Raw genomic sequence first — 22704 nt, 5'->3', positions numbered from 1 at the left:
TGCTTATTATTCTATGTCTCTATAATCTTTCAAAAACCTTTCCACAAGTTTTTTTAAAAATTAGTGTGCCAAATGTGAATCTTATTTGGGAAGTGAAGGGTGTTATTAACACAGTGGCATTCGTGTGACTGGCTGGTAAACATTTTGTGCATTGGGAGGTTCAATATAAGAATTTTTACCAGAGAATAAGAAAAGAAACAGGATGTTTTTTGAAGAGGCTAGAATACTAAAGCAGGATCATGATGTTCTGCTTCCAACTACATGTCTTATTCGGGGTTTAGTCTGCATGCACTTAAACTGGGGTAAGAAACGAGAAGAGCCAAAAGCTGTCACATTGTAACCCTGCTGCTAAACTTGAGAAAGTTGCAGTGCTTCTTCCTCCTTTAATAGTGCATTATAATTTTAAAAACTCCATTCAGAAGGAGAAATATAAGATTGAGTAGAAAGAAAGAGCTCAAATCTAGTTCTGTCGAAATTGCCTTGATGGATTAGAACATCAATGAACTGTCATATGTACTACTAAGCCAAACAGGGTATAAAGGTTTGATCACTGGCCTATGCTGAATTAGCTGATCTCAATTCAAGTAATAATACAATCATAGAATTGGTTCACACTGCTTAACTAAGGAGGATGAAAATAGACCAGGGCTGATTGCTCACCAGTTAGAGGATGTGTGTGTGGAGCTTTAATAAGGACAAAATTGGGCTTAATTATGTGATGTCTTTCTACAGTGCAATCCCTCACTAACTCAATATTTAGGCTCCGATAACAAGTTAATGAGTAATGCAGCTATTCATCTGAATTTTATACTGTAACATAATAGTTTGTTTCAGTGAATGAGATAAAAATGTAAAAATGACTTTTCTAAGGAACCTGAAATTCACAGAGTAGTTCTGCAAAGGTTTATTCTTTAAAAAAAAAGAGCAATTTTGTCCATGTTAAGGCTCTCTGCCATCATTAATATTGAGTCTAAAGTGAATATTGTAATGAACCTGAAATGTTGCTCGTTGGTCCATTCTGGCTACATTACACCCTGAACCAGTCATGCTTACAATAAACCATGAGTCAGTCATTCTTTTAATTTTACACTTGCATTTTTACTTCGTTTTTAAATTGACATTCTTGTATCTACCTGAAAAGGCAGGCAAAGATCCCATTGCAATATTTGAAGAAGACATGCCATTCTCTTGGCATCTTGGCAAACATTGCTACCTTTCCCAACTCTACCAAAAAAAAGGTTAACTTGTTCATTTCATTTGTTGTTTGAAACCTTGCTGTACACTAGATAATATACTTCAAAAGTAATTCATTGGATGTGAAATACTTTGGGACATGACAAGACATGAGATATATTTTAGAACTTTTTCCTTTTTGCCTGGTTTAGGTTGCCTCCCTATTAAATTCCTCTCCTTTATACCTGTTCCAGGATGGATTCATGCTTACGGTCCTGACCCACCCCAGCTTCCCTGACTGATTCAGGTAACCAATTCTGTGCCCAGCACGAATGAACGTTTTTTGGCAGCTCAGACTGTGACTCAGCCTTTCAACCTGACTTGGCACCCACCTGTTTCTTGTAGGCTGACTGCTGTTCTTGTGTTTGCTCTTTTCAGTGCAACAATTGAGAAGTTCAGTATGAGTTTATACTGCATGTTTCTCTTGACCATTTGGCTTCCTGTTGTATTTGGATAAGAGCACAAAAAATGAGGGTTCATAGAAGCTGCGCCCTAATCACTCAAATTATGTATGTGGATATTTATGTGCAGAAAGGTCTGTGTGTACGCTTGTGTTAGTGTGAATGCAGATGTTGACACCAAAAATATCAAAATACAGAGATTAATATCTGTGTAAAAATGGATATGAGTGGAGAGTCCGCAAAATTTTTCTAGTTACAGATGTTTCGGTGAGATCTGGAGTGAATCCTGTAAAATTTTGATTTATTTTCAGTGAGAATTCAAATTTACGACAGGTGACAAAAAAAACCTAGATCCATTTCATAGACTCCGTGATTGTGTGAAACTCAAAAACATCAATAATACTAGAGAGAAACAGAAGGAAAAATGACAAAATTAGGAGAAACAGTTTCACATCAGGTCTTTCATTTGTGAATAGGGATCGCACAGATTAAGGATAATAAAAAAAAAGGTGGTTTGGCTTCTATATTAATGGTAAATTTCAAACTTTACTCTTTCATCTTCGTAAGACGTACATTATTAAAGTACGTTACAAATCAGTTTCCTTTTTCAATTTCCCTTTTTTGTTTGGGTCTTTTCAAAAGTACAAGCTTTGAAAGTGGCTTAGGTGAAGACCGTTACAATGTACAGCTCTCTCTTTCCCCAGTACTGATGCCAGTGCCCATGAATCGAAACCTGTTTCTCCCACATCAGTCTCTGAGCAATGCATTCCATTCTCTGATCTTATTTACCCTATGCTAATTTCCTTGTGGCTCAGGCAGTAATCCAGAAATTTGTGGTTCTGGTTTTAAATTTATCTCTTGTTGCTCATACTCTCTCAGCAGATTCCTTTAGCCCCAGAACTACTTTGACTACACTTCATCACACCTTGCTTCCTGTAAGGACTCTATTCCTTTCTCCCAATTTATCCATCTTTGTCACAACAGTTCCAACAATGCACTCTTCCAAAGAAACACTTCCAATATGTCTTCATAATCTCCACCCATACTAATTCTGCTATTAGTTGTTTGGTAGTACAGAACTCGAGTATTACTGAAAAAGAGAGGCTGTCAAAGCTTTTGTCTTGCACTCATCAGGGCAGATATGCAAGAATACCATTTGTAAAATGAACAACAATTTATACTGCATGAGAAGAGAGTGGTTGGCAAGTGGACTCTGATTGGTAGAGGTGTTACCATGTAGAATGCACCAGGGAACACGTAACTGCCAAGCTTTTGTTTAAATTCAAACCAGACAGGTCGACTCTGATCAAGGCAGTGCCAGGGGGAATGAACCAGGGAATGGCTGTTCCCCAAGCTTTTGTTTAGTTGAAAAAGGCTAGTTCATTCCCCATGGCAATACCTTGACCAATCAAGTTGTGGGGAGGTGGTGGTGCAGTGGTAATGTCACCAGGCTAGTAATCCAGAGGCCCAGGCTAATGCTCTGGAGACACATGTCCAAATCCCACCACACCAACTGGTGGAATTTAAATTCCATGAATAAATATGGAATTAAAAAGCTAGTCTCAGTAATAGTGACCATGAAACCATTGTCAATTGACGTAAAATCCCACCTGATTCACTAATGTCCTTTAGGGAAGGAAATCTGCTGTCCTTACCCGGTCTGGCCTTCACGTGACTCCAGACTCACAGCAATGTGGTTGACTCTTAACTGCCCTCTGAAATGGCCTAGCAAACCACTCAGTTGTATCAAACTGCTACGAAGAAGGAATGAAACTGGACAGATCACCCGGCATTGACCTAGGCACCGGGAACAACAATGACAAATCCAGCCCTGTTGGCCCTGCAAAGTCCTCCTTGCTAACATCTGGAGCCTTATGCCAAAATTGAGAGAGCTATCCCACAGACTAGTTGAGCAATGGTGTGACATAGTCATACTCACAGACAACATCCCAGACACCACCATCATGTCCTGTCCCGCCACCAGGACAGACCCACCAGAGGTGGTGGCACAGTGGTATACAATTGGGAGGGAGTTGCCCTGGGAATTCTCAACATTGACTCTGGACCCCATGCAGTCTCATGGCATCAGGACAAACGTGGGCAAGGAAAACTCCGACTGATGAATCAGTACTCCTGCAATGTTGAACATCACTTTGAGGAAGCAATGAGGATGGCTGGAGCACAGAATGTACTCTGGGTGGAGCACTTCAATGTCCATCAACAGGAGTGGCTTGGTAGCACCATTACTGACCAAGCTGGCTGAGTCCTAAACGACATAGCTACTAGACTGGGTCTGTGGCAGGTGGTGAGGGAACCAACAGAGGAGAAAACCAACTTGACCTCTCCCTCGTCAATCTACCTGCCGAAGATGCATGTGTCCATGACCGTATTGATATCCTGAGTTGTGGAGCTGACGTTCCGCCTTCACATCTAGGATATCCTCCACTGTGTTGGGTGGCACTGCCATCGTGCTAAGTGGGATAGAGTTCAAACAGATCTAGCAACTCAAAACTGAGCATCCATGAGGCATTGTGGACCAGCAACAGAATTGTACATAACCACAACCTGCAACCTCATGGCCCGGAATAATCCCCACTCCATCATTACCTTCAAGCGGGAGGATCAACACTGGTTCAGTGAAGCATGCAGGAGGGCATGTCAGGAGCAGCACCAGGCATATCTAAAAATGAGCTGAAGCTACAAGACAGGACGGCTTACAGCGAAAGCAGCGTGCGATAGACAGAGCAAACAATCTGACAACCAACAGATCAGATCTTAACTCTGCAGCCCTGCCACATCAAGCCATGAATGGTATGGACAATTAAACAGCTAACAGGAGGGGGCAGAGGCTCCACAAATATTCCCATCCTCAATAATGGAGGAGCCCAGCAGACCAGTGCAAAAGGTACGGCTAAAGGAATTTACAACAATCTTCAGCCAAAAGTACCAAGTGGATGATCCATTGCAGCCTCCTCCTGAGGTCCCCAGCACCACAGATGTCAGTCTTCAGCAAACTCGATTCACTCCACATGATATCAATAAAATGCTGAAGCACTGGATACTGCAAAGGCTATGGCCCCTGACAATATTCCAGCAATAGTACTGAAGACTTATGCCCCAGAACTAGCTGTGCCCTTAGCCAAAGTTGTTTCAGTACAGCTACAACACTGGCATCTACCCGGCAATGTGGAAAATTGCCCAGGTATGTCCTGCCACAAAAAGCAGGATAAATCCAACCCGGCCAACTACTGTCAGTCTACTCTTGATTATCAGCAAAATGATGGAAGGCATTGTCAACAGTGCTATCAAGCAACACTTACTCAGAAACAACCAGCTCACTGATGCTCAGGTTGGGGTCCACCAGGGCCACTTAGCTCCTGATCTTCATTATAGCCTTAGTTCAAATATGGACAAACGAGCTGAATTCCACAGTGAGGTGAGAGTGACTGCCCTTGACATCAAGATCATATTTGACCGAGCGTGGCATCAAGGAGCCCTAGAAAAACTGGAGTCGATGGGGAAGGGGGGAGGGGACTCTCCACTGGTTGGAGTCATAATAGCACAAAGGAAGATGGTTGAGGTTGTCGGAGGTCAATCACCTCCGTTCCAGGGCATCACTGCAGGAATTCCCCAGGGCCCAAACATCTTCAGCTGCTTCACAGATGACGTTCCTTCCATCGTAAGGTCAGAAGTGGGGATATTCACTGATGATTGCACAATGTTCAGCACTATTTGCGATCCTCAGATACTGAAGCAGTGCATATGCAGTAAGACCTGGACAACATTCAGGCCGGTTCTGATAAGTGGAAATAACATTCGCACCACACAAGTGCCAGGCAATGACCGTCTCCAACAAATGGAAATCCAACCATCTCCCTGTGACATTCAATAGCAACACCAAAGCTCAATCTCTCACTGCCAACATCCTGGTGGCGGGGGGGGGGATTACCATTGACCAGAAACTGAACTGAACCAGCGATATAAATACTGTGGCTGCAAGAACAGGTCAGAGGCTGGAAATTCTGCTGCGGGTAACTCTCCTCCTGACTTCCCAAAGTCTGTCCACCATCTGCAAGGCACAAGTCAGGAGTGTGATGGAATATTCTCCACTTGCCTGGATGAGTGCAGCTCCATCAGCACTCCAGAACCTCGACACCATCCAGGACAAAGCAGCCCGCCTGATTGGCACCTCATCCATCACCTCCGACATCCATACTCTCTACCACTGAGCACAGTGGCAGCATTGTGTACCATCTACAAGATGCACTGCAGCAACTGACCAGCATCTTCCAAATCTGCAACCTCTACCACCAAGAAGGACAAGGGTAGCATAGACATGGGAACACCACCACCAACGCCACCTACAAGTTCCCCTCCAAGCCCCACAGCATCCTGATATGGCACTATATGGCCGTTCCTTCACAATCACCAGGTCAAAATCCTGGAAAACTGTCCCAAACAGCACTGTGGGTGAATGTACACGACATGGACTGCAGCAGTTCAAGAAGGCGGCTCACCACCACCTCTCGAGGGCAATTTTTTCTTTATATTCCGCTTCGCTGGCTGGGCCAGGATTTATTGCCCATCCCTAGTACTGTTAGGAAGGAAGTTCCAGGATTTTGACCCAGCGACAGTGAAGGAATGGTATATTTCCAAGTCAGGATGGTGAGTAACTCGGAGGGGAATTTCTAGGTGATGGTGTTCCCATCTATCTGCTGCCCTCATCCTTCTAGATGGTAGTGGTCTTGGGTTTGGAAGGTGCTGTTGAAGGAGCCTTGGTGCAGTGCATTCCTGCAGTGCATCTTGTAGATGGTACACATTGCTGCTACTGTGCGTCGGTGGTGGATGGAGTGAATGTTTGTAGATGTGGTGCCAATCAAGCAGGCTGCTTTGTCCTGGACAGGTGTCAAGCTTCTTGAGTGTTGTGGGAGCTGCACTCATCCAGGCAAGTGGGGAGTATCCCATCACACTCCTGACCTGTAGATGGTGGACAGGCTTTGGGGAGTGAGGAGGCGAGTTACTCAACGCATGATGCCTAGCCTCTGACCTGCTGCTGTAGTCACAGTATTTATATAGCTGGTCCAGTTCAGTTTCTGGTCAATGGTAACCCCCCCAAGATGTTGATATTGGGAGATTCAGTGATGGTATTGCCATTGAACATCAAGGGGCGATGGTTGGATTCTCTCTTGTTGGAGATGGTCATTGCCTGACACTTGTGTGGCGCGAATGTTACTTGCCACTTCTCAGTCTAAACCTGGATTCAAGTCTTGCTGCATTTGGACATGGATAGTTTCAGTAACTGAGGAGTCGCAAATGGTGCTGATCATTGTGCAATCATCAACGAACATCCCCACTTCTGACCTATGATGGAAAGAAGGTCATTGATGGAGCAACTGAAGATGGTTGGGCCGAGGACACTACCCTGAGGAACTCCTGCAATGATGTCCTGGAGCTAAGATGAGTGACCGGCAACAACAACAACCATCTTCCTTTGTGCTAGTTATGACTCCAACCAGTGGAGAGTTTTCCCCCTGACCCCCAGTGACTCCAGTTTTGCTTGGGCTCCTTGATGCCACACTCGGTCAAATGCTGCCTTGATGTCAAGGGCAGTCACTCTCACCTCACCTCGGGAGCACAGCTCTTTTGTCCATGTTTGAACTAAGGCTGTAATGAGGTCAGGAGCTGAGTGGCCCTAGCGGAACCCAAACTGGGCGTAAGTGAGCAGGTTATTGCTAAGCAAGTGCCACTTGATAGCACCGTTGATGACCCCCTCCATCACTTTACTGATGATCAAGAGTAGACTGATGGGGCGGTAATTGACTGGGTTGGATTTGTCTTGCTTTCTGTGTACAGGACATACCTGGGCAATTTTCCACATAGCCAGGTAGATGCCAGTGTTGTAGCAATTGAGGATGGGCAATAAAAATGCTGTTTTGGCAATATCGCCTCCCTTTTAAATTCAAACACTGTTACAGCCAACTCAGGAGTGGGACATAGAGACGGGTCAGTTCACCCCTGCTAACCTGCCCGTTACATTGGTCATAACCTGCCATTGTGTGGTGTGAATGTTGTTTGCCACTTATCAGTCTGAGACTGAATGTTGTCCAGGTCTTGCTGCATGCATGCACGACTGCTGCAGTATCTGAGGAGTTGTGAATGGTACTAAACACAGAGAAATCATCAACGGACATCCCCACTTCTGACCTAATGTTGGAGGGAACGTCATTAATGAAACAGCTAAAGAAGTTGTGCCTCAGACACTACCCTGAGGAACTCTTGCAGCAATGTCTTGGAGCTGAGATGATCAGCCTCCAACAACCACAAACATTTCCCTTTGTGCTACATATGACAACAAGCATGTGGCGATTTTTCTCCTGATTCCCATTGATTTCAATTTTGCTAGGGCTCCTTGCTACTACCCTCAGTAAAACACTGCGTTGATATCAAGGGCAGACACTCTCCCCTAATCTCTGGAATTCAGTTTTCTTGTTCATCTTTGTACAAAGTTCTATTTGTATAAAGCTAAGGATTTAAATATGTATCTGTGCATTGTCAACTTTAAAACTGTATAATTTGTGCATGTCTGCTACAATTGTCAGCTTCTAATTGATACAATTAAATATATTCTCAAGTGTCCTGATAGTTGAAATAAATAATTTTCTTATGCCATAAGGTTTCCAATTGGCCTAGAAGAGCCATTTGCGTTGTGTAATCTTTAGCCAAATCATCACTGTTACTGCAGTGGGTAATGATGTAACACAAATTATATCTGAATTGATCAATTATCATCTGTAGTTTTAGTATTGTGCCTTGGAGCCATTTGTCAAATACATTATTAAAACTGTAACTTCATCCAGTGCACTAATGCCAAATGCCAAACATGATGTGAGCTATTAGATGTCATTGGTACAGTATTCTATTGAATTGAAAAGAGGGCATATTTGTCTTTATTTAAAACAGCTTGAGGAACTTATAGTGCTCTCTAGATAACTGGAAGATAGCACTTACATTATTAGCATTTAATCTACCAATTCTGAGACCAGTTGAAACATACTAACAATGTAATTTTGTGTTTTTCCAATGTGTGTATTTGGCTGAGATTATGTTTTCCAATGACCTGTGATAGTTTGATCTAATTCTATTGGAATACTTAAGCAGTAAACATATGATTTTAAGTAACAGATTGTAAAGCATTGTGAAACCAGGGTTCTATTGAGGTTCTACCTTTTTTTAAGTCATTCATGGGATATGGGCATCACTGCCTATCTCTATCTGGTCTGAGAATGTGGTGGTGAGCTGCCATCCTGAATTCAACTGCGTGCCTTGCCAGACAGTTCCAGCGAACACATATTGGGCATTAATGAACTACTGTGGATGATGTTTTGAGAATCCAATAATTTAAATACTTTGCCCTAATGCCCTGGACTAGCAGGAGCTGGGGGTCGAGGGGTTGGTGGGGCAGGGGTGGTTGTTGGGGGCGAATATCAATCTCTATCAGTGCCCAATTTTTTTGTTGTCTAGTTCGTTTGTACACACTTTGGTGGCGAAAGGTGTCGCTGAGGCATAATATCCTTGATCATTCTGAAATTTGCTGTCTAGTTTTGCATATGCATAATAGTTACTGGGATGAGGTACTAGGAGTTTATGAAAGCTGGTGTCTTCAGGTGAGAGGAAACAATTTGAGGGAAAAATAAAAATAACAATAGTTCATTTCAAGTCAAAGATTGTTATACATTTGTCACCTCAAATTTGTATGTTATTTTTGAGCTACTTTTTAATGTCCTGTTACAAACAGGGGACCTGAAATTATGCTGTGTTTTACCCAGCTTGAGTAACTAACATTATCATTTGAAATTCCTGCCTCCACTATTTCAGCACGGTGTGTTGACCATATTCCATAATTTCAAGGTCAAGATTGTCAAAATATCAATCTAAAAAGTAAATATTACATTATCATTAAAATTTATGGTAGTAACTTCAGTGCTATCAGCACAAGCTGCCATTTAGAAATAGTGGTAGAACATTGCAATCTTGATTCTCTCACATGTGCTTTCTTTAAGCATGGTCCCACATTAAGAGTACTTTATTTACCCTTAACTATAGCTTAAGAGTTTTTATTGTCCTGTTCAGTACATTTTACAGAATGTTGCTATTAATTAGAACCTTTAGATTTGTATTCACGTATATAGCTGGTGTAAATACACTTTTTTGTTTCAGAAACGGCTTTGCCAAGGATTAGATGGTAGCTTTCCAGTTGAGAATGATGTACCATATACCCAGCTAAACTGGAGCTCCATAGATCATTGGAATCTACAGAAGCATGTTCATCCTGCAGGACTGATGAGTAGAACAATTTCAGTCCCTAATGTGGACAAGTTGACTTTTGTGGTATGGCTCAATTTTTCTTTTTACAGTTGATATCTACTTAGCGCTTGCTTTTTGGAAAATGAAATATCTTAAGAGCATAATTGCTTTCAAGATAAGAAATACTTTGCAATGCTACCATTTACTAAGCTAACTTTACCAGCTAATTTTTGATTTCTCAAACAGAGCTGTAGTAAATATTAACCAATAATCAATTAATCATTTTTAGAATGCTTCACAGTAAGGAACATTCAACAATTTCAAATATTCATGAGTTGCCACTAGGATTTTAGTAAAACATAATGATGGATGCAAAAAGCTTCAAGTTATGTTGAGTTATCTTTATTTGCATAATTTATAGATCTTTGTTCATCCAAACCTAGTTTGGGCTTGGAGAGTATTTTGAGTTATACATAATATCAGGATGAAGTCATGGGAGCAAATTGAAGTACTGAATAAAGGGTATTGCGCAATATTAAAGCATATTGACATAAGTATTATTTTTCCTATAGTTATTATTTCCCTTCTGTTTCACTATATAACCCTCGACATGTAATAGCTACTTGTTTCATCTCAAACTTATACTCTGAGCATGGTTCCCTTCTGGAAATGTGAGATCATAGAAATACCCATAGAATGGGTGATTTCAAATTAATTAGTCAATCAATCTAAAGCAAATTCTAACATAATCTATGATTGGAATATGTTAAATCATTAATTTTGTTAAAAAAACAAATATTGCAGCCTAGTTATTTTTTTGTGTGTTTATCACCCGAGATAAGCATACTGTACCACATTCACACTCATCACGTGGAAAAAAGAAAATAGGAGCAGGAGTGGGCCATTCGACCATTCAAGCCTGCTGCATCATTCAGTATGATCATGGCTGATCCTTTATCTCAATGCCATACTCTCGCACTCTCCCCATACCCCTTGATGCCTTTAGAATCCAGAAATCTATCTATTCAGTGACTTGGCCTCCACAGCCCTCTGTGGTAGAGAATTCCATAGCTTCACCACCCTCTGAGTGAAGAAGTTTCTCCTCATCTCAATCCTAAATGGTCTACCTCGTATCCTGAGACTGTGACCCCTTGTTCTAAACACCCCAGCCAGAGGAAACATCACCCCTGCATCCAGTCTGCCCATCCCTGTCAGAATTTTATACATTTCATTGAGATCCCATCTCATTCTTCTAAACTTCAGTGAATAGAGGCCTAGTTGGCTCAATCTCTCCTCATACAACAATCCTGTCATCCCAGGAATCAGTCTGGTGAACCTTCGCTACACTCCATCTATGGCAAGTATATAGTTTCTTAGGCAAGGAGACCAAAACTGCACGCAATAGATCACTTAATAATATTTGCAAATTTTCCTCTTTCACTTCAGATTTTTCATATTTGAGGATAAAAACAGAATTTGTTGGGAGTACAGGCCATTCTAGTGTGCTCCAATAAAGGGTCTACACCTGAAATATTAACCTTTTTTGCTTTATAGACTGATCGAACTATTACGTATTTCCAGTGTTTTCTGTTTTTGTCATTATTCCTATTGGGGGATATTAATCTAAAAGAAAAAGGGTGCTTTTCCCTCCTCCCCATAATTTAAAAAAAAGACATAAGATAATTTTCACCTTTATGTGGGCAGTAAGCGAGTGAAGTAATTCACTTATCTGATAAAGAACCTGACTAGTTTTTATTTCCAGTTACTTCATTGGTTTATCGTTAGAGAAGGTGAGACTATTTCCCAGCCAAGAAGATGGTAGGCATCCTGTTCCGAATACTCTAATTTCCCTCACTCCTTCCACTTAGCTTTACCACAGGAGAGAGTGCTAAGTCACACCTATCGCTCTGTAATACAGTATGTTGGAGCACTAATGCACAAGGAACCACTTGTAAATTTTCATTATAATACATCTATCCATGTACAGTCTTCCAGGCAATTAATGACTTTTATGAAGTATCCCAAAAGGCTTTCAATGATTGTTGATGATTATTTGATAATTGACATTATCTTACCAAATTTAATATTTACATTAGCATTTCTTTTCAAAGATGCAACAAAACCATGAACAAGTGGGCATATCAAAGCCTTGTCCCCGATGTTTGGCTGGTGAATCTGTAAGTACTTTTATTATTTCCTAAGAACTACCGAACCCACAAATACCCTGTCTTTATAAACAGAGAATAGAATACCTGAATGAAGGTTGAAACTGATCATCGAATACCAAATATTTTCTTTAAATTAATCATAAATTTAATAAAATGGTACTGAAACTCCCATTTTAAAAGATAAGAAAACCTTTAGGGAATGGCTGGTCCAGGCTAGCCCAACATACACTAAGGTAACTGCTCAATTTCGTGGGGTCAGCTTATTTGCATGACTGATATGGCTCTCAGCACAGCTTCAGCCTTCCATTGGCAGCTAATGTAAGAGACAGACGCTTACATTTTAAAGAATAAGTGCAGATTTAAAGGTAAGCGGGGGCATATACTTAACCTTTCTAATGCTTTGAATAAATGTAAATATTATGTTGGCTTTTGCTGGGGTAGAAGAGAGAACTGGCTAGAGCAAAGTAAAATGAGAGGGAGCTCAATGTAGAGACACATGCAATAGTCTGTAGACAAGTGCTAGAGCAGTGTACCTTATCCCATTTTATTGCTGGAAAAATGGATGTGCTGGACATGAGGTGGCTATGGAGAGGGTTAACCTGTTTGGTGATACTGCCCCAAAGTGTCAGAGGACAGCGCTGCACCTTGTCTATGGGAAAGTGAAGGCCAGGTTTATGGTCTGTACAGTGCCATCTATTACGCTTTGTAATATTGGTAACCCTGTTACTGGGATACATTCTTAGCTTTGCCTCCCTTACTCAGGAAAAGTGATGAACCTCTCATCTTGCAAACAAGCCTTCTCTTACTAGCTTCATGCATCTGAAAATCTGACTTATTTGCCTTATGCCATTTGCAGTGATTAAGAAGAATTGGGTAATGTGTATGCCTAATATATTCCCATGGGGAGAGCTGTTTCTGTCCTATAGATTGCCTGCAGGCTGACATCCAAGCACTTGTTAACTTTTCCCCTCTGTGAAACAAAAACATGAACAATGGGCCTTTTGACATGTTCATAAATGACAGATGAGCCAGTAAATGCAGGTTTTGGCGTAAGGCTGGTTGCGTCTCATTGCCCCCACATTTGTTGTCCTGTCACGAATCTGCCTTCCTCATCCTCGTCATGCAGTATTTTTGGGACTCCATCAGCACTTTATTTGCTACAAGTTGAAATGCAGGAACTAACAGTAACATCTGTTTTATTTTTAAGTGGAAATGACATACTCTATCAGAACATAATTAATGGAGGGGAAGGATGAAGGGGAAAGGAAGCCTCCCTGGAGTAGTAAACCTGAGTCTGACAGAACAAGTCTAAATGTAGTGCATTATCAAACCTACAAAGTGCATAGGAAGCCCATCAGATCCTCTGGTCACTTTTTAAAACTGTCACACCTAAACTTAAATGTTTAATGAACAATGATGTTACTCTCACTAAACTCTGATCATTTAAATTTTTAACAGTTGTAAGAGCTCTACCATTGCATGAATCCAGGCATGTCACAAAGGAAGATGGTTGTTGTTGTTATTATTGTAGGCCATTCAACTCAGTCCCAGACCATAAAGAAAGGAAGAACTTGCATTTATAAAATGCCTTTAAAGTCTTTGGAATGTACTTTACACAGTCAATTAAGTGTTTTTGAAATGTAGTTGCTGTTGTAATGTTGGAAACATGATGTCCTGTTAACACACAGCAAGTTCCGTCAAATAACAATTAAATAAATGATCAAATCCTCTGTTTTACAGGTACTAGTTGAGGAATAAATGTTTGCCAGAATACTGGGAAAACCAACCTGCTCTTCAAATAGTGTTGCAGGATTTTTTACTTCCCCATAAAAGGAAATCAAGTCTCTGAAACTACAGCCTTCTGACTCAGAAGTTGGACCAAAGCTGACATATCATTACAGGAGTTCCTCGAGGCAATGTCCTAGGTCCAACTATCTTCAGTTGTTTCATTAATGACCTTTTCTTCATTGTTGGGTTAGAAGTGGGGCTGTTAGCTAATGACTGCAGTATTGCGTTTCATTGACAAATCTTCTGATAATTAAGCACTCCATGCCCACCTGATTTAGACATCATCCAGAATTAGGAGAAAAAAATGACAGTAAAGTTTATGCCACATTAGTAACAAGAAATGGCTATCTCCAACAAGAGAGAACCTGACCACCTTCCCATGATATTCAATGCTATTCTGATTGCTGAGCCCTCCACCATCAATATCTTGGGGATCACTATTGACCAGAAACTGGAGCGGCTGCATAAATGCCATGGCTGCTCGAGCAGATCATAGGCTAGGTCTTCTGCAATAACTTATCTCCTGATTTCCCAAAACCTTTTCACCACCTACAAGGCACACGTCAAGAGTGTGATGGAATACTCATCATTTATCTAGATGGATGCAGCTTCAGCAACACTCAAGATGTTTGACAACATCCAGGTGCGTGCGGTCTGTTTGGTCAGCACCCAGCCCTCTGTCTTAAATATCCACTCTGTGCACCACTGGTATAAGTCACTGCAATGTATACTATTTATAGGATGCAGTGCAACAATTCACCAAGACCTAAGCAGCAACACCTCCCAAGCCACGACCTCCACCACCTAGAAAGATATCATCTGATTCATGGGAACACATTTCCCCTGGGAACACATCACCCTTCCAGTCACACACCATTCATTACTTGGGCATTTATCATCGTTCCTTCATTGTTGGTGTGTCAAAAGACTGGAACTCCATACCTAATGGTATGATGGGAATACCTTTACCATACAGATTACAGCTGTTCATGGACGTGGCTTATCAACCACTTTCCTGAGCATCTAGCGATGGCTAATAAATACTCATATCCCAGAGAACTCCGAAATAAAATGTGCAAACCTCTCCTAAGAAAAAGCCATGCAGTATAAACATGGTTTTGTCTGGCTGAAACCTGTATCTCAGCTACTGATCTCAGACTGGCAGCTGCATGTAGATGTACTTTCAAAGTGAAAGAAGGATGTATAGGAGTTTCTACTTTTATAAAACACCCCACCCACGAATTACAAGAGAACAAATTGACTCATGCGGAATGTTGTAATGCTTAATGGGGTTAGTTTATTTGCACCCATGATTACAGATTTAACATGGGCACACTTTCTCCCTCTGTGTCTCCCTCTGTGTGTCTCTCTCTGTCTCTTTCTTCTAAAAGCAGAATCCCCAATTATAATACGCAGCCTTTGTTTAAACCATGATTTGAATTTGTATAGAAAGTTATCCTTTTCTTTTGCTTTCTCCAGAAATTTTCCATTATGTGAAGCCCTTTATACTCGGTTTCCCACAAGAAGATATTTTGCTAGAACACCCTATCTCAATTCAAGGCTTTCAAAACTAAAACACCAGTGGTTCTGGCTGGCCTGTAATCTGTTCTTTTCCTTGATGGCATTAGTGTCTCAGCTTGGTGAGGCTTACTTTAGAAAAACTGTGTAGAAGTTTTGGAATCACTTACAATCTTCAGTCAGAAGGGCCGAATGGATGATCCATTTCTGCCTCCTTCTGAGGTCTCCAAACATAACAGATGCCAGTCTTCAGCCAATTAGATTCATTCCGCATGATATCAAGAAACGGCTGAAGGCAGTGGATACGGCAAAGGCTATGGGCCCTGACAGCATCCCAGCAGTAGGACTGAAGATTTGTGCTCTAGAACTAGCCACGCCCCTAGCCAAGCTCTTCCAGTACAGCTTCAACATTGGCATCTACCCAGCAATGTGGAAAATTGCCCAGGTATGTTTTGTCCACAGAAAGCAGGAATAATCCAACTTGACTAATTACTGCTTCATCAGTCTACTCTCAATCATCAGCAAAGTGGTGGAAGGTGTCATTGACAGAGCTATGAAGCGGCACTTACACAGCAATAATCTGCTTACTGATGCTCAGTTTGTTTCCGCCCTGGCCATTTGGCTCTTGACCTCATTTCACCCTTAGTTGAAACGTAGACAAGGGAGCTCAACGTGAGGTGAGAGTGACTGTCCTTGACATCAAACCAGCATTTAACCGAATGTAGCATCAAGGAGCCCTAGAAAAATTGGAGTCAATGGGAATCCGGATGGAAAGCTCTCCATTGGTTGGAGTCATATCTTGCGCAAAAGAAGATGATTATGGTTGTTGGAGGTCAATAATGTCGGTCCTAGGACATCACTGTAAGAGTCCCTCAGGGTAGTGTCCTAGGTCCAATCATCTTCAGCTGCTTCATCAATGATCTTCCTTCCACTATAAGGTTAGAAGTGGGGATGTTCGCTGATGATTGTGCAATGTTCACCATTCGCGACTCCAGAGATACTGAAGCAGGCTGTGTCCATATGCAGCAAGACCTGGACAACATGCAGGCTTGGCTAAGGCAAGTGCCAAGCAATGATCACCTCCAACCATCTCCTCATGACATTTAATTCCATTACCATCTCTGGACCCCCTAGTATCAATATCCTGAAAGTTACCATTGACCAGAAACTGAACTGGAACAGCCATAAAAATACTGTGGCTAGAAGGACAGGCCAGAGGCTGAAAATCCTGTGGTGAATAACTCACCACCTGCCTTGCCAAAGCCTGTCCACCACCTATATGGCAAAGCCAGGAGTGTTATGGAATACTCTCCACTTGCCTGGATGAGTACAGCCCCAACAACATTCAAGAAGCTCAACACCATCCAGGATAAAAGCAGCCTGCTTGATTAGCACCCATCTACCACCTTAAACATTCACTCCCTCCACCATCGACGCTCAGTAGCAGCAATGTGTACCATCTGCAAAATGCTCTGCGGCAACCTACCAAGGTTCTTCAACAGCACCTTCCAAACCCGTGACCTCTACCATCTAGAAGGACAAGAGAGCAGATGCATGGGAACACCACCACCTGCAAGTTCGCCTCCAAGTCACACCATCCTGACTTGGAACTATATTGCCGTTCCTTCACTCGCTGGGTTAAAATCCTGGAACTAACTCCCTGACAGCACTGGAGGTATACCTACACCACATAGACTGCAGCAGTTCAGGACAGGTGGCTCACCTCCACCTTCTCAAGGGCTATTATGGATGTGCACCAAATCCTGGCCTATCCAGCGATGCCAGCATTTTGTGAAAGAAAAAAAAAGTTGCTTTCTCAGTCCAGGACATTTAATGCAAAGTGTGATGAGCAGTCTTATCAATCACTGCTCTGAATTTGTTTTAAATAGGTTTTTTTTTGGCCTGTAGATGGCAAAAGACAATTATGGAATGTTGTAATCTTCCTAAATTCCCTAGATTCTGGAAATGTCCCAGCAGATTGGGAAACTGTAAATGTAACACCACTGTTCAAGAAATTAGGAAAAACAGCATGAAACACTCAGCCAGTTAGTTTTTCATCTGTTATTGGGAAAATACTAGAATCCATAATTGAAGAGGTAGTAGCAGGACATTAGAAAATCATAATATAATCAGGCAGAGTCAACATAGTTTGGAAAAGGGAAATCATGTTTGACAAATTTATTGGAGTTCTTTGAGGATGTATCAAGCAGGGTAAGGAGAAGCAGTAGATGTAGTGTATTTGGATTTTCAAAAGGCATTTGCTAAGGTGCCACATAAAAAATTACTACACAAGCTAAGAGTTCATGATATATTAGCATGGATAGAGGATTGGCTAATCAATATGGAACAGAGGCAGGATAAATGAGTGATTTTCAGGTGGGCAAACTGTAACTAGTGGAGTAACTAGGGTCAGTGCTAGGCTCTCCACTGTTTATGATCTATGTTGATGACTTGGATGAAAGGACTTACAGCGACTGTCTTGTAGCCAAATTTGCTGATGATACAAAGATAGGCAGGAAAGCAAGTTGTGAGGAGGATGCAAAGAGTCTGCAAAGGAATATAAATAGATTAAGTGAGTGGGCAAAAATTTGGCATATGGAGTATAATGTGGGAAAACATGAGGATGTCCACTTTGGCAGGAAGAACAGAGAAGCAGAATATTATTTAAATGGAGAGAAACTGCAGTATGCTGAAGTACAGAGGGAACTGGGTGTCCTTGTACATGAATTATAAAATGTTAGCATGCAGGTACAGCAAGTAATTAGGAATGCAAATTGAATTTTGGCCCTTATTGCAAGGGGGATGTAGGCAAGCCTTACTGTAACTGCACAGAGTATTGGTGAGACTGCACTTTGCACAGTTTTGGTTACCTTACTTAAGGAGGGATATAGTTGCATTGGAAGCAGTTCAGAGAAGGTTCACTTGGCTGGTTTCCTGGGATGAAGGTATTGTCTTACGAGGAAAGGCTTCAGCCTGTATATATATATATATTGGAGTTTAGAAGAATGAGAGGTGATCCTATTGAAACACACACAATTCTGAGGGGGCTTGACAGGATAGATGCTGAGAGGATGTTTCCCCTTGTCAGGGAGCCTAGAACAATGAGACACAGTTTCAAAATAAGAGGCCTCTTTATTAAGACAGAGATAGAAGGAAATTTTTCTCTGAGGATCGTTAGTCTTTGAAATTCTCTTCTACAGAGAGTAGTGGAGGCTGGGTCATTGAATATATTCAAGGATGAGTTACAGATTTTTGATATACAAGGGAGCTGAGTAGGGTTGCCAACTGTGATTAAAATGTATTCCTGGCGGTTTCACCACATGACTTGCCCCACAGTCCTGCATTAGTCGGCCAACCCATCCTGTGACGTACTGCCTTCCTACACCAATTAGAAAGCGAAAAGACTTATTCCCCAATTGGGTGATGCTTATTCTTCAGAAAAACAGCCTTTCCCCCCAATTTTCAATATTTTTATATCTGGTAAAGAGAAATGCTCAAAGGAAATTACAAAAAAAATATTTTTTTATTTCCCAGTGATTTTTCTCCAGGATTGCACACAGCAGTGCCCTGGAGATTGATCTTCAATTCCTGGAGATACCAGGTCAATCCTGGAGGGTTGGCAAACCTAAAGTCGAGAATTATGGGGGGAAGGCAAAAAAGTGAAGTAAAGGTCACAATCAGATCAACCATGATCTTATTGAATGGAGAAGCAAACTCAATAGGCCGAATGGCCCACTCCTGCTCCTTACTATCTTAAAATATCAGCCTGACACCAGTGCTAGGATTCTTGCCTCTTAGTCAGCAAATTGTGCATTAAAGCTCTGCTATACAACTTTGAGGACATATTGACAGTAATATCAGAGAGTCTTGTGGTGACATGTTAAACAGAACCCCTGTCTGCCTGTTCAGATGGACATGAAAGATCCCATGGGACAATTAAACCAATAGCAAGGAAGTTCTAGTCTCCTCGTCAAAATTTAACTCTGAACCGTCATCACTGAAACGGATTATCTGGTTATTTATCTTACAACTTATTAGGTGGGCGCCACCTCTACTACAAGCAAAACAAGCAGTGACCACTGTTCAAATGTAATTCATTGGTTTTGAGAGCTTTGGACTACTTTGAGGATGTGAAAGCTAATATATAAATTTAAAGTCTTTTTCTTAGACTTTGACTAAATTTTGTATAGCTTGTACAAATCATTTTCTTAGCAGTACATCTTTCTACTATTATTATCTACTATGATGGATTCTTGTATTGATGCATGCAAATAAATGTTTTCAATCATGCCATTTTAAATGGTGAAACCTGTGAAATACCAGATAGATAGCTCCCAAAAAGCACTGAAAATAAATGTAGCATGCTGTCTGGAATTTTGCTTGGCTCAGGGAATGGTGGTGGGATCTGGATTGCTGCACTGTTTCTTAAGCACTTCTCACCAACGGAAGTGAGGGTGGTGTTTTGCAGAATGTCTATTGACACCACTGTGTCAGCCAACGAATTGCACTTTGTCAATCATTGAGTTGGAGATGGCGGAACTTACGGCGGGATTTTCAGTAAACAAAACAAATTGAAAAGTAAGCAATGTTTATTTACTCACTACATAAAATCTATTTAGCAAAAGAGTCTACAAACTGCAGCAAACAGAGCTTCGTGACCAAAACTGCAGCAATTTCTCCCGATTTAAAGGCACAGTGATTTCTCCAGCATAGTACAGTGAGTGGAGGATAGTTACAAAATATAAATTGTGGCCAGCATCTTCCGGTCGGCGAGCGGGGGCAGGACCTGCTCGCCGATGCGTAAAATGATGCGGGGTGACGTCGGGCGTGCGTCCTGACGTCACCCCATGTCATTTAGATTGCCAGTTCGGTGGGTGCGCATCCGACTTGGATGCGTGCCCGCCGACCTGTCAACAGCATATTAAGGCCATTAAAAAACCAATTGAACTTCAGGCTGGCGGGCAGGCCGGGAGCCCAGGCGGGCTTGTGAAAAAACATGAAACCTCATCCACGAGCGGGATGAAATTTCATGAGTGATTTAAAAAATGCAGAATATTTTATAATAAAAGTTATGGACATGTCCCAACTCATGTGAGTGTCACATTAGGGGACATAGCAGGGAAATTTTTTTTCTAATCTTTATTCAAAGTTTTAAATCGGAGCTGATCTCTCTGAGGCACCACTTTGCCTCAGGGAGATCTGTACACTCTTTCATGCACGTGCGCGAATAAGCGCACTCCCGGCTGAGGCGATCTCCCCGCCTACAGAGGGAGCGCATAGCGTTTCCTGGCGCACATCACACTGGGCGGGCCTTAATTGACTCGCCCACGTAAAATGGCAGTGCGCCCCCAAATGCGACCACCGATTGGAAGCCCGCCCGCTCCCGCACTTCACCCCCAACAGGGGGAAAATGTTGCCCTATGTGTGTAAAATCAATCCGAGTCATTGACAGCAGTGCAGCCTCCAGGCATGATTGTTGGGGAATTACTCAATTATCTCCATTCGATTGGGAACAGTGGTATAACTATATGCAGCTTATCCTGTGACTGATTTGCATGATCTATATGTTAATTTTGCATATATGCACTGTTGGAAACTACTGTGTAGACACTTCCAAGGAAAATTCCAAAGTTAAAATGCCAATATTTGTCTTTAATGACCTCCTGGATGCCACAATATAGTGCTGTAATGGGAATTCCAATGTTAGTAATGAATGATGTAGTAGGCCCTCCATTCACTTGTGGCTGCCTCTGCTCAACTCTGTCTGCGCTTTGAAAGGCAAGTGAGTGTAACATTTTAGATTTGCCAAAATTCCTCTTTGTGAAATTTTCTCCTAGACTAGTTTTTATCCCTGTAACTTCGCCTTGGGCCCCCTGAGATTATCTCCTCTTTTTCTTCCATCATCGCCCCACAGGCCCCAGATATTTTGTTCCAAAGTCCATTATGTTCCAGAACTCTGCAGCTTTGTGGTATTGATCTTGACTACCCAGTTTGGCCTGTAGCCCACTGTTTAGCTGTTCTGTCTGTCCTTCAGTCCTGTACTCAACTGCATGTTCTGGCCATCAGCTTCTTAGTTTAGATATGAATCTCATTACAGAGTTCCTCAGTGAGTTTGGGAAAGTTATTTTGAGTAGATGCTAGAAGCTAAAAGAAAAATAGCCATCAGTATACCTGACTGGCACCATAAACTTTGGGGAAATTAGGCACAGTGCAAATGCTTATTTTCATAATCCAAATTTTCTTACCAATGAGGGAATCATAGAACAGTTAACTGAAGGAGGCCATTCAGACCTTTGAGTCTATGCTGGCTCTCGCAAGAGCAATTTTGCTAGTCCTGTTCCCCCACCTATCCTCGTTTGTTTTTCCTTTTTAGATGTTCATGCAATTCCCTATTGAAATCTACAATTGAATCTATCTCCACCACCCTTTCACGCAGTGCATTCCAGATCGTAACCACTGCTGTGTAAACAAAAAAATTTTCCCCCATGTCACTTCTGGTTCTTTTACCAATCACCTTAAATCTGTGCCCTCAGGTTCTTGTCCCATTGTGAATAGGAGTAGCTTCTCTCTTTCTACCCTGTCTAGACCCCTCATGATTTTGAATAACTCTATCAAATCTCTTCTTAACCTTCTCTTTAAGGAGAACAGTCTCCACTTCTCTAGGTTATTTGTGTAACTGAAATCCCTCATCCCTGGAACCATTTTCATAAATCCTCTCTAAAGCCTTCCCAAATTGCAGTGTCCAAAATCGGACATAATACTTCAGTTGAAGCTAAATACATGTTTTATAAAGGTTCATCCTAACTTCCTTGCTTTTGTACGCCTGTATTTATAATGCCCACAATCCTGTGTGCCTTACTAACCGCTTTCCCTACCTGTCCTGCCATCTTTGTGCGCATATGCCCCCAGGTCTCTTTGTCCCTCTACCCCATTTAGAGTTGTACCCTTCAGTTTATGTTGCTTCTACTCCTTCCTACCAAAATGTATCACTTCATGCTACTCTGCATTAAATTTCACCTGCCTCGTGTCTGCCTGTTCCACCAGCCTGTCTATGTGCTCTTGAAGTCTGTAACTACTCTCTTCACAATTTACAATAATTCCAGATTTTGTACCATCTACAAATTTTAACATTGTGCCCCCCTGTAACCCAGGTCCAAGTTATTAATATATATCAAGAAAAGCAATGGTCCTAATACAGACGCCTGGGGGGTGCTCAACAGTCCACCTCCCTTTAGTCTGAAAAACTAACCACTGCTCTCTATTTCCTGTTACTCAGCCAACCTCTATTCCAT

At 41.8% G+C, this 22704-nt stretch overlaps 1 protein-coding gene across 3 annotated transcripts in view; it reads left to right on the top strand.

The window, feature by feature from the left end:
- The window catches only part of LOC144694455 (uncharacterized protein C10orf143), a 45467-nt gene that overhangs the window by 10228 nt on the left and 12535 nt on the right, over positions 1 to 22704 (top strand). For 2 of the 3 annotated variants that reach the window (XM_078564897.1, XM_078564896.1), the window contains exons 2-3: positions 9852 to 10022; positions 12050 to 12115. In XM_078564897.1, the coding sequence (XP_078421023.1) occupies positions 9852 to 10022; positions 12050 to 12115 (237 nt within the window). Of the gene's footprint in view, positions 1 to 9851; positions 10023 to 12049; positions 12116 to 19880; positions 19991 to 22704 lie in introns of all 3 variants that reach the window. The other variant, XR_013579754.1, reaches the window with a different exon arrangement.

Source organism: Cetorhinus maximus, chromosome 20, assembly GCF_964194155.1.
Source record: "Cetorhinus maximus chromosome 20, sCetMax3.hap1.1, whole genome shotgun sequence".
Lineage (NCBI taxonomy): Eukaryota > Metazoa > Chordata > Chondrichthyes > Lamniformes > Cetorhinidae > Cetorhinus > Cetorhinus maximus.
Note: the sequence above shows the minus strand (reverse complement) of the source record. Positions and strands in the feature narration are given on the sequence as shown.